Source organism: Triplophysa dalaica, chromosome 8, assembly GCF_015846415.1.
Source record: "Triplophysa dalaica isolate WHDGS20190420 chromosome 8, ASM1584641v1, whole genome shotgun sequence".
In the NCBI taxonomy this organism is placed as follows: domain Eukaryota; kingdom Metazoa; phylum Chordata; class Actinopteri; order Cypriniformes; family Nemacheilidae; genus Triplophysa; species Triplophysa dalaica.
In genome coordinates, this window is record NC_079549.1 from 7,161,406 (window position 1) to 7,172,581 (window position 11,176).

Genomic DNA, 11,176 nt, shown 5'->3' on the forward strand with positions numbered 1-11,176 from the left:
GCTTTTACACTTTACACTATAGTAAAATTTTCTTCAACTTATCAACTTTTCTGGTTTATTTATTTACTAAACAAAATTTTAGATCTTCTTAGTTATCCAGAAAGGTGTTCTCAATAACAACAAGTCTTACAGGTCTCAAAAAAGAAAGAAGCTTTTCAGACAGCAGTCTGATTCATACATTGCTATAATTTAAACATTCATAAATATCTACATACTGTACCTACATCAATAATGTTTCGTCAATAGCACTAAGAGAATAATCATGATAGAAAGACATTTATCCTTTATTTTTATTGTGAGCAGCACGTAGCTGAAGTGTTTTAACCAGAGGAAATTATTTATTATTTATCGTCTTATAATGTCTCGCCCCAATTTTATTATCAGGCCGATACCGATAACACTAAAATGACCATTTATTGACCGATACGAATATGGCTGATAATTTATTGTGCATCTCTAATATTTAATTTTCAAAAATGAATTGTTTGTTTTTTGTTTCTCTATATCCAGAATGCATTAATTATTTTAACCAATTTATCATTATCCTAAAACAAAATGTGTCTTTCAAATGTTTTAAATATAGAAACATTATTTGATAACAGTGATACAAGGAGGATGAATTTTAACATTGTTGTTGTGGGGCAATCCCCAGGCTTATAATAAAAAGTCATTTAAATACTGTGGACCATTTTTGACATTTGGCATTATTAACTACAGTTCAATTTGACAGAAAAATTGCATAGGCTACCAGTTCTCATCTGAAAATGAACTTGAACTGCCAGAGTCAGAATCTGCATCAGTCAATCCATCAAAGTCCCAGTCAGCACTAGAACCACTGTCGTCATCCTCCTCTGAGACGAAGTTCTGACCAGAACCCAGATATGCTGTATAGACACGGGTGGAGAGGCTTAATAAACCAAGGGAGGATCCAAACATGGTTGTCACATTTCTCCAATTATCCCGAGTGGTGTCGTATTCATGTATAACAAGCCTATTTTTGTTGTGATTTGCTATCGCAATAGTTAAAAGAAGAAGTCTTTTGTTGTGTTGCACAACTTGGTAGTTAAGAGCACTGCTGTCGATTGGAATGTCTCCAATCCGCCTCCATTCTCCACGAGCCGGATTGTAGGCTTTCACTACAGGGATAACACACAAACAGATAATCTGCTCCTGAAAAACACAGGCTTTAAGGAGTTTGCTGCGTTTCAGGGAGCCTCTCTGGAGCCAGTGATCTTTTTTGGGCTCATAACTGAGCATCCTTCTTTTATTCACTACATAAAGTCTTTCACTTACCGTTACTACCTGCATCTTTCCCAAAGAATGAGGCAAAGGAGCCACAAATATCCACTGGTTCCTCTGAATACTATAGCATTCTACCTCCTTGAGCCTGGCAACCGATACTGGGTCTCTGCCACCCAAAATATACAGGTGCCTATTGAGGTAGCCCATGTATGAGTGCATTCTTCCCAACAGTCTTTCAGCTAGCTCCTGCCAGCAATTTAACAAGGGATTGTACACCCATAAATGCTTTGACAGGTGTGATGCAAGATACAGATTGTCCTCTGGTGTGGTACAGGCCAAAAATATCTCCATAGGTGAGCGTTTGAAGTTTTGATTTGTAAGGTTAATAGTCGTATGGAACGCCAGGAGGGCCAAAAACGTGCGTATTTTAACGCGTTGCTTGCGCGTAGAGTGCGCGTTGTTTGCGCGTAGAGAACGCGTTGTTTGCGCGTAGAGTTATGGCAAGCCAAGAGGGTCACAATTACGCCACAGATTAAACGCGTTTGTATCGGAACGCCGTTTTTGACGGCGTTTTAAACAGTATTTGCGCCGCAAAATACGGCGTCGTGATTCCAAACGCCGTAAAAAACGCGCGAAAAGCCGTTCATAACGCCGTATTTGACGGCGTTTTAAGGCGGCCGAAAAGCGCCGCTTTTTGCGCCGCTATCTTGCCGTATGACGGCGTAAAAAACGCCGTTTTGGTTGCACAGAGCGCGCGTCTTTTACGGCGTTTCGTCTGTTGTATAATGAGCCCCTCCCACCGATTTCCAAAGCCAGTAAATTTGAACCGTTGTCAACCAATCCCTGATGAACTGAGCCAGACCAGACCAATTTACCACTGATCTTTTCACAGGATTTTATTATGTGCGCAGTGTTTGCTAACATTTGAAAAATTATTGCTGTCACTGTCAGATGCAGAAAAATTAATTCATGCATTCATTACATCAAGACTAGATTACTGTAATGCTCTTTTAGGTGGTTGCCCTTCAGGCCTATTACAAAAACTGCAACTGGTTCAAAACGCGGCAGCTCGAGTTCTTACTCGTACAAAAAAGTATGAGCATATAACCCCGGTTCTGTCAACCTTGCACTGGTTACCTATAAAGCATTGCATTAACTTTAAGATCTTGCTTATTACCTATAAAGCCCTACATGGTCTAGCGCCACAGTATTTGAATGAACTTCTATTGTATTACAATCCTCCTCGTGCATTACGCTCTCAGGCGTCCTGTCAGTTAGTAATACCTAGAATTTCAAAATCAAGTGCAGGTGGTAGATCCTTTTCTTATCTAGCGCCTAAACTTTGGAATATTCTTCCCTGCACAGTCCGGGAGTCAGACACACTCTGTCAGTTTAAATCTAGACTAAAGACTCATCTTTTCAATCTTGCATACACTACTCTTCCATAATATTAATCCTCAGAGGATCTAGGCTGCAGTATTTAGATAAACCGGAACCAGGAACACATCCAAAAACACATGATGTACTTATTGCATCAAAGAGTGCAGAACAGTACTCTACTCTCAGCCAGTCTTGTCTCTTTGTTCTCCTGAGATTTTTTTTCTCAATTGGAGTTTTGGGTTCCTCGCCACCGTTTGCATACTGTTTTGCACTATTTGCTTGGCCCTGCTTTAGAATTCGGAAGATTAACATAATTAATAATGCATATAGAATTTATAGTTGGTTTAATATTTGAGATGTGCTTCTCTCTGCTTCATCTCAAATGTGTGCTTTCACTGTGCGTGTGTGCGAGTGTGATGCGTGTGTGCGTCGATGTGTTTAAGTATGTATGCACATTGTCTGTGTGGAGCATTTGTATGTTTGTCTTTTGTGTGTTCACCTTTTTCTTGTTTTTTCAGGTATATGACTTTAGTTGTTTTTCTTGTAGTCAATGTGTCTCATGTACAGCTGCTTTGTAACAATGAAAATTGTAAAAACTTGAGTTGAGAAGGGAAAATAACTGCATAGCATATAGGATCAAATTAGAAACTACCTGAGTAGCTGCACCCGATGAGATCATAGCAAGATTGACTAACCTGGCCTGTCAGAACTTACACTATGAGTACGCTTGATACTTGCTGATGTTAGAATGTAATGTAGAGCTTGGGAAAATGTGGAGCTCGAGGGGAATATGTAAACTGGACAGAGGGCCTCATTTACACATTTCTATATGCCACAGGATCAAGCAAATGTTTCAATTCAATTCAAGTTTATTTATGTAGCGCTTTTCACAATGTGGATTTACAGGAGCAAATAAGAAAAACTGAAAAACACAGAAATGTAAAAAATAGCACCATGCATGGTGTTTATAGAACAAGCAAGATCATTCTATTAAATAATATCTAAAAAAAATAAATGCAGTCTCCCGGTGAGCGAGCCAATACTGCCCTGCTTTAGCGAGGAACCCAAACTCCAATGATTGATTAATGGAGAAAAAAACCTTGGGAGAAAGCAGGCTCAGCCGGGAGGGCCAGATCCCCTCTGACGTGTGATAGCTGCACTCAGTTACCCCGACCAAAAGCCACCGAGCAAACATCCACGAAGAAGAGGGAGAGCCCACCACCCGCAACCCATTAAGTCCCAATCGCCGAAACCGTGCAGGTCAAGCCTGGTCCAACTCCTCAATCGTCATCAGAAAACAGAGGAACAACCCCCCAAAAAATGTAATGCCATAATGTAATTTTATTCCTCTGTTGTACAACATTGACCAGAAAACAAGACCAAACCAGATCCACACAGCCCCAACAGATAAAATCCCCCAAACCACAACCAACAAGACCCCCCCCCCCACTCCCCACAAACACCCACCCAGCCACCTCCAATCAGGGCCACTGAATGCAGCTATAACTTCAAACTGCTAACATTTGATGTAAGTTTATCATTAGATAACAAGTATTGTAACTTTAGCATTAATTTGACAAGTAGTCCGCTCATGATTGGAGATGGAATTGTCTGTGCTGGGAAGGTGAGTTGGTGGCCTTTCTATTGGAAGGAGATGGAATTTCCTGAGATGGAGCTGGGATGGTCAGTCAGTCCACAGGCTCTCGCAGGAGGATGGCACGGGATTTTCAACTGTAGCTGGCATAATCTCCAGTTGGGTATGGGGATATGACTTTCATCTTTGCCTGGCGGAATCTCTTCCTACCTCGGGATGGGCGGAGGCAGAAAGAGAATAATTAGGGTAGCTGCGGTTCATTAACTATGCGTTAAGTGAAAGCTTGGCTGAAAAGATGTGTCTTTAATCTAGATTTAAATTGGGAGAGTGTGTCTGACCCTCGAACAGTATCAGGAAGGCTATTCCAGAGTTTAGGTGCTACGTATGAGAAAGCTCGTCCCCCTTTAGTGGATTTAGTTATTCTGTTATCAAAAGAGTTTTGAGATCGTAGAGAGCGTGATGGGTAGTAATGTGATAAAAGCTCTGTTAAGTAGATATGGGCTAAACCATTTAGGGCTTTATAAGTGTGAGAATCTGGATTTCGTCCGTGTCCTCTACAAATATCGCATCTGTGTCTAATACAATATTCACCTATCATATGTATTCATTAATATTAGTATTAGCTTCTATTCACATAATATGTGCCTTACTGTCCTGTTGTTTAACATCGTTGAGACTTGTATCGTATCTTATGCTTTCTTATGCTGATATAAATATCTGTTTGTCTCCATCTCAAGGTTCCTAATGATGTCAAGGGACAATTGTTTTGATAATGTAATATTGAATACGTATATTGAATACGTACTTTGTGATCATATCTGATTGTTCAGGAGGAATAAGACTAAACAGAAAGTCTGTTGATTTTCCACTCTGGTGGTTTTATATGACACCTCCTGTTTCAAACATATAAATATTAGTCCTTAACACAATAAACATTGGACTCTGATTGAACAAGCACTTGTGTCTGTGTCAAACTTTGTCTCCAGGCTTGAAACTCTGTGTGTTCCGTCGACTAGACTCTTCAACCGTAAACTATTGTTTAGACAAGGGGACGTAAGAAGTTTACATTCTTTCAATAAGTATTTTTTTTTAAATCAATACGATACTTAATGGGTAGCCAGTGAAGCGATGATAAAACTGGGGTTATGTGATCGCATTTTCTTGACCTGGTAAGAACTCTGGCAGCTGCATTCTGAACAAACTGTAGTTTGTTTATTGATAATACAGGACAACAACTAATTAGAGCATTACAATAGTCAAATCTTGTGGTCAAAAATGCATGAATAAGCTTTTCAGCGTCAACATCACATAAAATATTTTGTAATTTGGCAACATTTCTTATGTGGAAGAAGGCTGTTTTTGTGATATTTGACATGTGTTTTTTAAAAGACAGGTGCCGTCTAATATAACGCCTAGGTCTTTTTCTTTCTAAACATTTAAAAACCACACAAATGCTAGCTGTTGTGAATATTATTGATTGGCCTACATGTGCTTATCTTATGAAAGCAGTATTTTTTCTACGCTTACAAATTATTGCTTCAGGCGACAATTCTTTTTTTAAATTTGTTTAATGTATTTTTAAAGAAAAAACGGATTTCTATAAATTTGTATTTATTTATCTTATATTTCAATAAAATTGTATTATAAAACATTACTTTATTTTCATCAAGTCTGATGAAGCTTTAAACTTATTCTTTCTAACTGAAAATAACTAAAAAAGGGCCGTAGCCAAGGTTTGAAAATTAGTAAGAATATAAAACCTAATATTACCAATAAATTGTATAAATTATTCAACATTAATAAATTTACTGATTTAAGAAGTTAACAAATTATAAACGTATGTATTAATGGATAGGGCTTAAACCTGTGGCTAGAGGTTTTCTAAAAAAAAATTGTTATAGGAGAATTAAGTCAACGCGGCAAGCGAGCTTCGATCCTACGTTGACCCAGACACCATAACACATTTATACGGACAGTGTCGATTACCCCTACACCACTGGAACTGATTTACAAAAGGTTTCTTTTATCAATCAATTTTCTCTGCTAAAACGGCTACTAACATGACCCGGCAATAGACGTTAAAAAGGATGATACAACATCTATAACTAATAGCTTATTAGATAAATGGACACGTAAATAGATAAGTGGATCTTTCGCATGTTACATGCATTGTGATGGCAGAGAGTCAGAAATGGGAGGCACCCCCTAGGCCTACAGTAATGGTTTAACCCTTCCGCTCGTCAGCCAATGGGAACTCATCACGCTTACACGTCCAAACTGGGCAAGTGGCCGAATGGGCCAAAAACACGCGAAATTGACGTCTGACGTCACGCGTAGAGTACGCGTTGTTTGCGCGTAGAGAACGCGTTGTTTGCGCGTAGAGTACGCGTTGTTTGCGCGTAGAGTACGCGTTGTTTGCGCGTAGAGTACGCGTCGATTTTTCACGCGTAGACTACGCGTACTCTACGCGCAAACAACGCGTACTCTACGCGCAAACAACGCGTTAAAATACGCACGTTTTTGGCCCTCCTGGCGTTCCATATAGTCGGTGATGCCATAGAATATATGTCCTCTGTGAAAGGATCATAGCACATGAACGCCTCATTTGGCCGTCCAAAAAATAAAACCACTTCTTTTGCGCTCTTGCCAATTCTGTGTTTGTAACGATTAGACCCTTTGAAATCATACTGCTCTGCTCACCAACAGCCTCATCTAACACACTGGATAGATATTTTTTCATAAAAGGTTTCGATTTAAGGCTATCAAGATAAACACTGTCTTTCTCGGAAAACAAAGACCAACGAACACATCTAAGAATCTTCAATGCATCTTCTGCGTCAGCATGCTGATTATTTTCAATCCACCGTATCGCAAATGAACACAGTTTCCTTTCACAGTCCACATCACTAGAATCCAGAGAGAGGGTGTCTTTTATCTGCTTCATGTCTAGCTCACAAAAATCTCTCACATTGGCACTAAAATGAATGAAATTCTTTGCAATAAACGATTGAGCCTTGTTCTTCAATTCAAGATTGTCAAAGGTGTCAGCAAACTTCAATATTCCCACACAGTTAGAAAGGTCCAGCCTTCTTGTCATAAAATTAGCACAAACCTGCCGTATATATTCCAGCTGAAGCATGTTGGCAGCTGCATACAGCCTTTGTACAGTTCTTTCTGTGATTGTCACTTTGCCAGCGTAGCAGTAATCGATGATGACGGCCATCGAATCAGCGTCGACATCATAAATGGTTATCTTTTTCTGGGTGCTCTCATATAACCCTCCTGTGAACATACTCCTGAAATAAGGGCTGGGTGCAGCCAGTATATTGCGGTTGCACTGGAAAGGTTTCACAGGAGAGGTACAGACAGGGGAAACGCTTTGATCCTCGGACTCACGGTTCGGTTTGACTTCGATACTAACGTCGACAAATAATTGCGATTCGTAGAATAATTTCAGCTCTTTCATTAAGCTTACAGCGTGATTCGTGTCCTCAAGCTCCTCTGGGCCCACAAAACAGGTTATCGCTGCCATACTGATCCAAATGACGCTCAGATGAAGGCGCTTTCTCCGTACAAAATCCCCTTATTTGTGCAGCCAGTTTTAAATCTCTTCAGCTCTGCTGCGAAGTCTGAAAGCAAGCTGTAGGCTTTCAGTCCCTGTACCTTCATTTCTTGACAATGCAGGCATGTTTCATTAATGAAACAAAGCCTATTAAGTTTTATTAAACACTTTTCTGGACATCGTCGGAGATGTGGTCAACGCGATCAGCTGCAGCGACGTCTGTCACGTGAAATTTGTGATTTTGTTCGTCATGTCATCTTCAAACGCCGACGTTGCGTCTCACTCAAGCTTGCTGGCTACTGTGTGAGCTCAGCTGCCACAAACGGCGCTGCTGATTGGTCACAAAGGCCATGTAATAAATCGTACTAGTGTATTGTTTCGTTTGTTCTTCCTACTGCTGTAATAGAAAACTGTTTGTTACATTTGTACTCTTTGTTCCATAAAAAAAAGATAGACAGGACGTACATGCACAGTCACGTGTGTTTATGTTACATCGGAAACGCTGCACGCGACGATCAAGTGCTTTTTATGTTGGCAGCTCTCCAGGATTTGAGACACAGTCATACTTCTATATAGTACTGTATAAAAAATACAGTTTTAATATATTATGATTGTTTGTTGAGAATATAAATCTCGTTGACAATAAGTATGACATTTTAAACGGCTGGGTTGACATGGACTGTGCAGTCGTCATGGACGTAGACTTTTTAAAGGGATTAGGGATAATAAAACGGCACATTTGACGCAAATACAGAAAGAGCTACTGGTACAACAGTAACGGGGAAAAAACTGTTTTAAGCAACAAAGAAATTCAAAATGAATAAAGGTGTTTAAGGAAATAACATGCACTGGTGTCAAAACACATGTGCTATCGTTTCTAAAATCCTGAAAATAAACTGACATAGCCTGATTTACATACTCAATTATTATTAAGTACATGCTGTCATTAAAGCAAATTACATATTGACATGTTTTGTAAATATTGAAAAGATCCTTAAAAAGTAAAAATGTATATGATTATGTAAAATGCCTCGTTGTTTTAGTTACAAGTGCGATTAAGCAAATTGATCCTGCTTAAGGCATCTTTGTTATCTATAGTCTTGTGGACAGTAATTATGAAGGGGAAAGCAGAGGGCAGTTCCACTCTGCGACTGAGCTTCTGGTGACCCCAGTGCAGGCAGCGGAGCCTCTCAGCCAGGTCACGGCGACCTGCTCGATCTAGACCATCCTGCAGCAACTTGGTTTTGTTTGCTTTGTCCCAGGAGCGCTCATACCTGAATTAGAAACCAAAATTAATTTGGGTACCCCTTTTAAAGGTCCTATTATCACAGTTATAATTAAAGTGGTAAATATTTGCCTCATTTTAAGGTTATTACCACCAGCAAACGATTGTGTCAGACGTAGTCTATCTCTCCTAAGTCAGTTTGTTTTCATTTATATTCTGAACTTTCAGTCGGTAACCTACTCTTAATGAAAAGTTAAAACACAGTATTAAATCAATTTTACACACCATAATTCCATCATTCTCTGGGCTTGAACCTTCTTGTCTTTGGATGTGGCCTGAAACTGTCTGACGTCATTTCTGGTGAAATCAAGTTCATATGCCAGAACGGTCCACTCAAACCCTAACTGCTTAGCAATCTCCTGCACATATTTCTTATTGATCACAGCATCCTAGAGGGCAAAGTACAACACACCCACATTAAGTAAAGAAACACGTTTTGTCAATTTAGGTATACAGCATATAACAATATTTTTCATTTACTAACCTCTTGTGCTTTGTTTGCCATTTTCTCCACTTATACAAGGGTATAAGGTACTTGTTCTAAGCAAGAAACAAGAGCTACAATGTTACAGTATGTTATTTTAGTCAAAACAGCACCATTTAATGTATTGCATTTTAGAGTTATTATTACCTAAATACAATATTGATATTGTATTAGCAAGAATATATATATATATATATATATATGTATATAAACATTCATACTTAAAACACTTACAAATTTGAGCTGACCTGCGGCATATGTAGGTAAATATAACAGGAGGTACCCATCATTGTCATAGAGACCACACAGACAACACAACTACTTGGTTAAATATTAAAACCAGATAGTTTGCTCCCACACCAATAATTAATTTAGTGGAGCCAATTTAGATGATGGGGCTATTTTTTTGAAAACATATAACATTAAACTGCCTTTTTTCTCTGAAATGTAATTTAGAAAGATCGGGAAAATATTCCCCCTGTTGTAAAATGACCCCCCACCATCAACTTTCTTCTTCACCACAAATTGTGCCAAATCATCTGATCGATGCCATAGAAGACCAATTTTTTTATCCCCAAACAACCTATTTCAATAAAAACATTTCTTTCTTAGTTTTTCATAACCTGAAGACCCTTTTTCTAGTACAAAGAACCTTTTGTAAAACCTTCGGTGAAAACTTCAATTCAATTCAAGTTTATTTATATAGCGCTTTTCACAATGTGCATTGTTCCAAAGCAGCTTTACATGGGCAAACAGGAAAAACTAAAAAGGGAAAACACAGCACAGTGCATGGTGTTTATAGAACGAGCAAGATCATTCTAATAAATAATATCTAATTAATAAATAAATTAATTAATAAATGCAGTCTCCCGTGAGTAAGCCAACACTGCCCTGCTGTGGCAAGGAACCCAAACTTCAATAGGTTCTTTGGATGTTAGATGTTCATTAAGAAACCATTCAGACAAAAATGGTTATGGCATATAGTGAAATATGTATATTTGTGCATTGGATACATAAGGGCAGAATAATTAACTTAAATTTGAGAAATATATATAGAGGTTGGATAAATACAAAGCAAGAAGAAAAAAAAATAGTTTTCAATGTAATTGAATGAATTGTTATTTAATTATCTATTTTACTTTGCTATTTAATTCCACAGTAAGAACATATTACAATGTATTATACATTGTTAATTCTTCTTGTTTACAAGCTGGCTGAACAACAGCAATCAATCTGGTTCTCCAACTGGCAGATCAACTGTCTGTAAATTTCAACAGTTTTGTCTATTGGTTTAGAGCTGACTTTATCTGAAGCCATATCATGGTTTGATACTTCTGGCAGCATTTTTCTACAGGTGTTAGATAATCTGAAGGCTTTGTGGGATGCTGGCTCCAGATAGGAGCTGGAATAATTTCTAGTTACCTTGGGATGGCCATCCCTAAATTGGCTGAAAACTATCTTCTAAAAGTTTTCCTTTATACTCTCTGTAAAAATAATCTAATGCTTGATGGAACATTTAGGGCAGGTGCCATTTGTTTATTTGAAATTTAAGCTATACTGTACTAAATAAAGCTTTCCTGTAGCTCAGTGGTAAGTGGTAAGAGCATTGCGTTAACAACGCAAGGTTGT

The 11,176-nt window shown here is 38.5% G+C and overlaps 2 protein-coding genes across 2 annotated transcripts; both read right to left on the minus strand.

Annotated features, from left to right (window-relative positions):
- Positions 1-430: 430 nt before the first annotated feature.
- On the minus strand, positions 431-8,064 carry kbtbd7 (kelch repeat and BTB (POZ) domain containing 7). The gene is given in 3 exon segments (XM_056754674.1): positions 431-1,630; positions 6,758-6,893; positions 6,896-8,064. Coding segments are annotated over 3 exon segments (1,875 nt in total). The 5' UTR covers positions 7,749-8,064; the 3' UTR covers positions 431-744.
- A 502-nt stretch (positions 8,065-8,566) lies between these two features.
- Positions 8,567-9,830, minus strand: wu:fc50b12 (uncharacterized protein LOC103911624 homolog). Its single transcript, XM_056755796.1, has 4 exons — positions 9,782-9,830; positions 9,548-9,603; positions 9,289-9,452; positions 8,567-9,052 (listed from the first exon to the last, which is right to left on the minus strand). The coding sequence occupies exons 2-4, from the start codon at positions 9,566-9,568 to the stop codon at positions 8,818-8,820; spliced, it is 420 nt and encodes a 139-aa protein (XP_056611774.1). The 5' UTR covers positions 9,569-9,603; positions 9,782-9,830; the 3' UTR covers positions 8,567-8,817.
- Positions 9,831-11,176: the final 1,346 nt, after the last annotated feature.

Coding starts and splice junctions, on each gene's coding strand:
- wu:fc50b12 (XM_056755796.1), bottom strand. CDS start 9,568: ATGGCAAACAAAGCACAAGAG. Junction 9,453..9,547: donor TGGCAAACAAAGCACAAGAG/GTTAGTAAATGA, acceptor TTTGCCCTCTAG/GATGCTGTGATCAATAAGAA. Junction 9,053..9,288: donor CAGAGAATGATGGAATTATG/GTGTGTAAAATT, acceptor TTTCTAATTCAG/GTATGAGCGCTCCTGGGACA.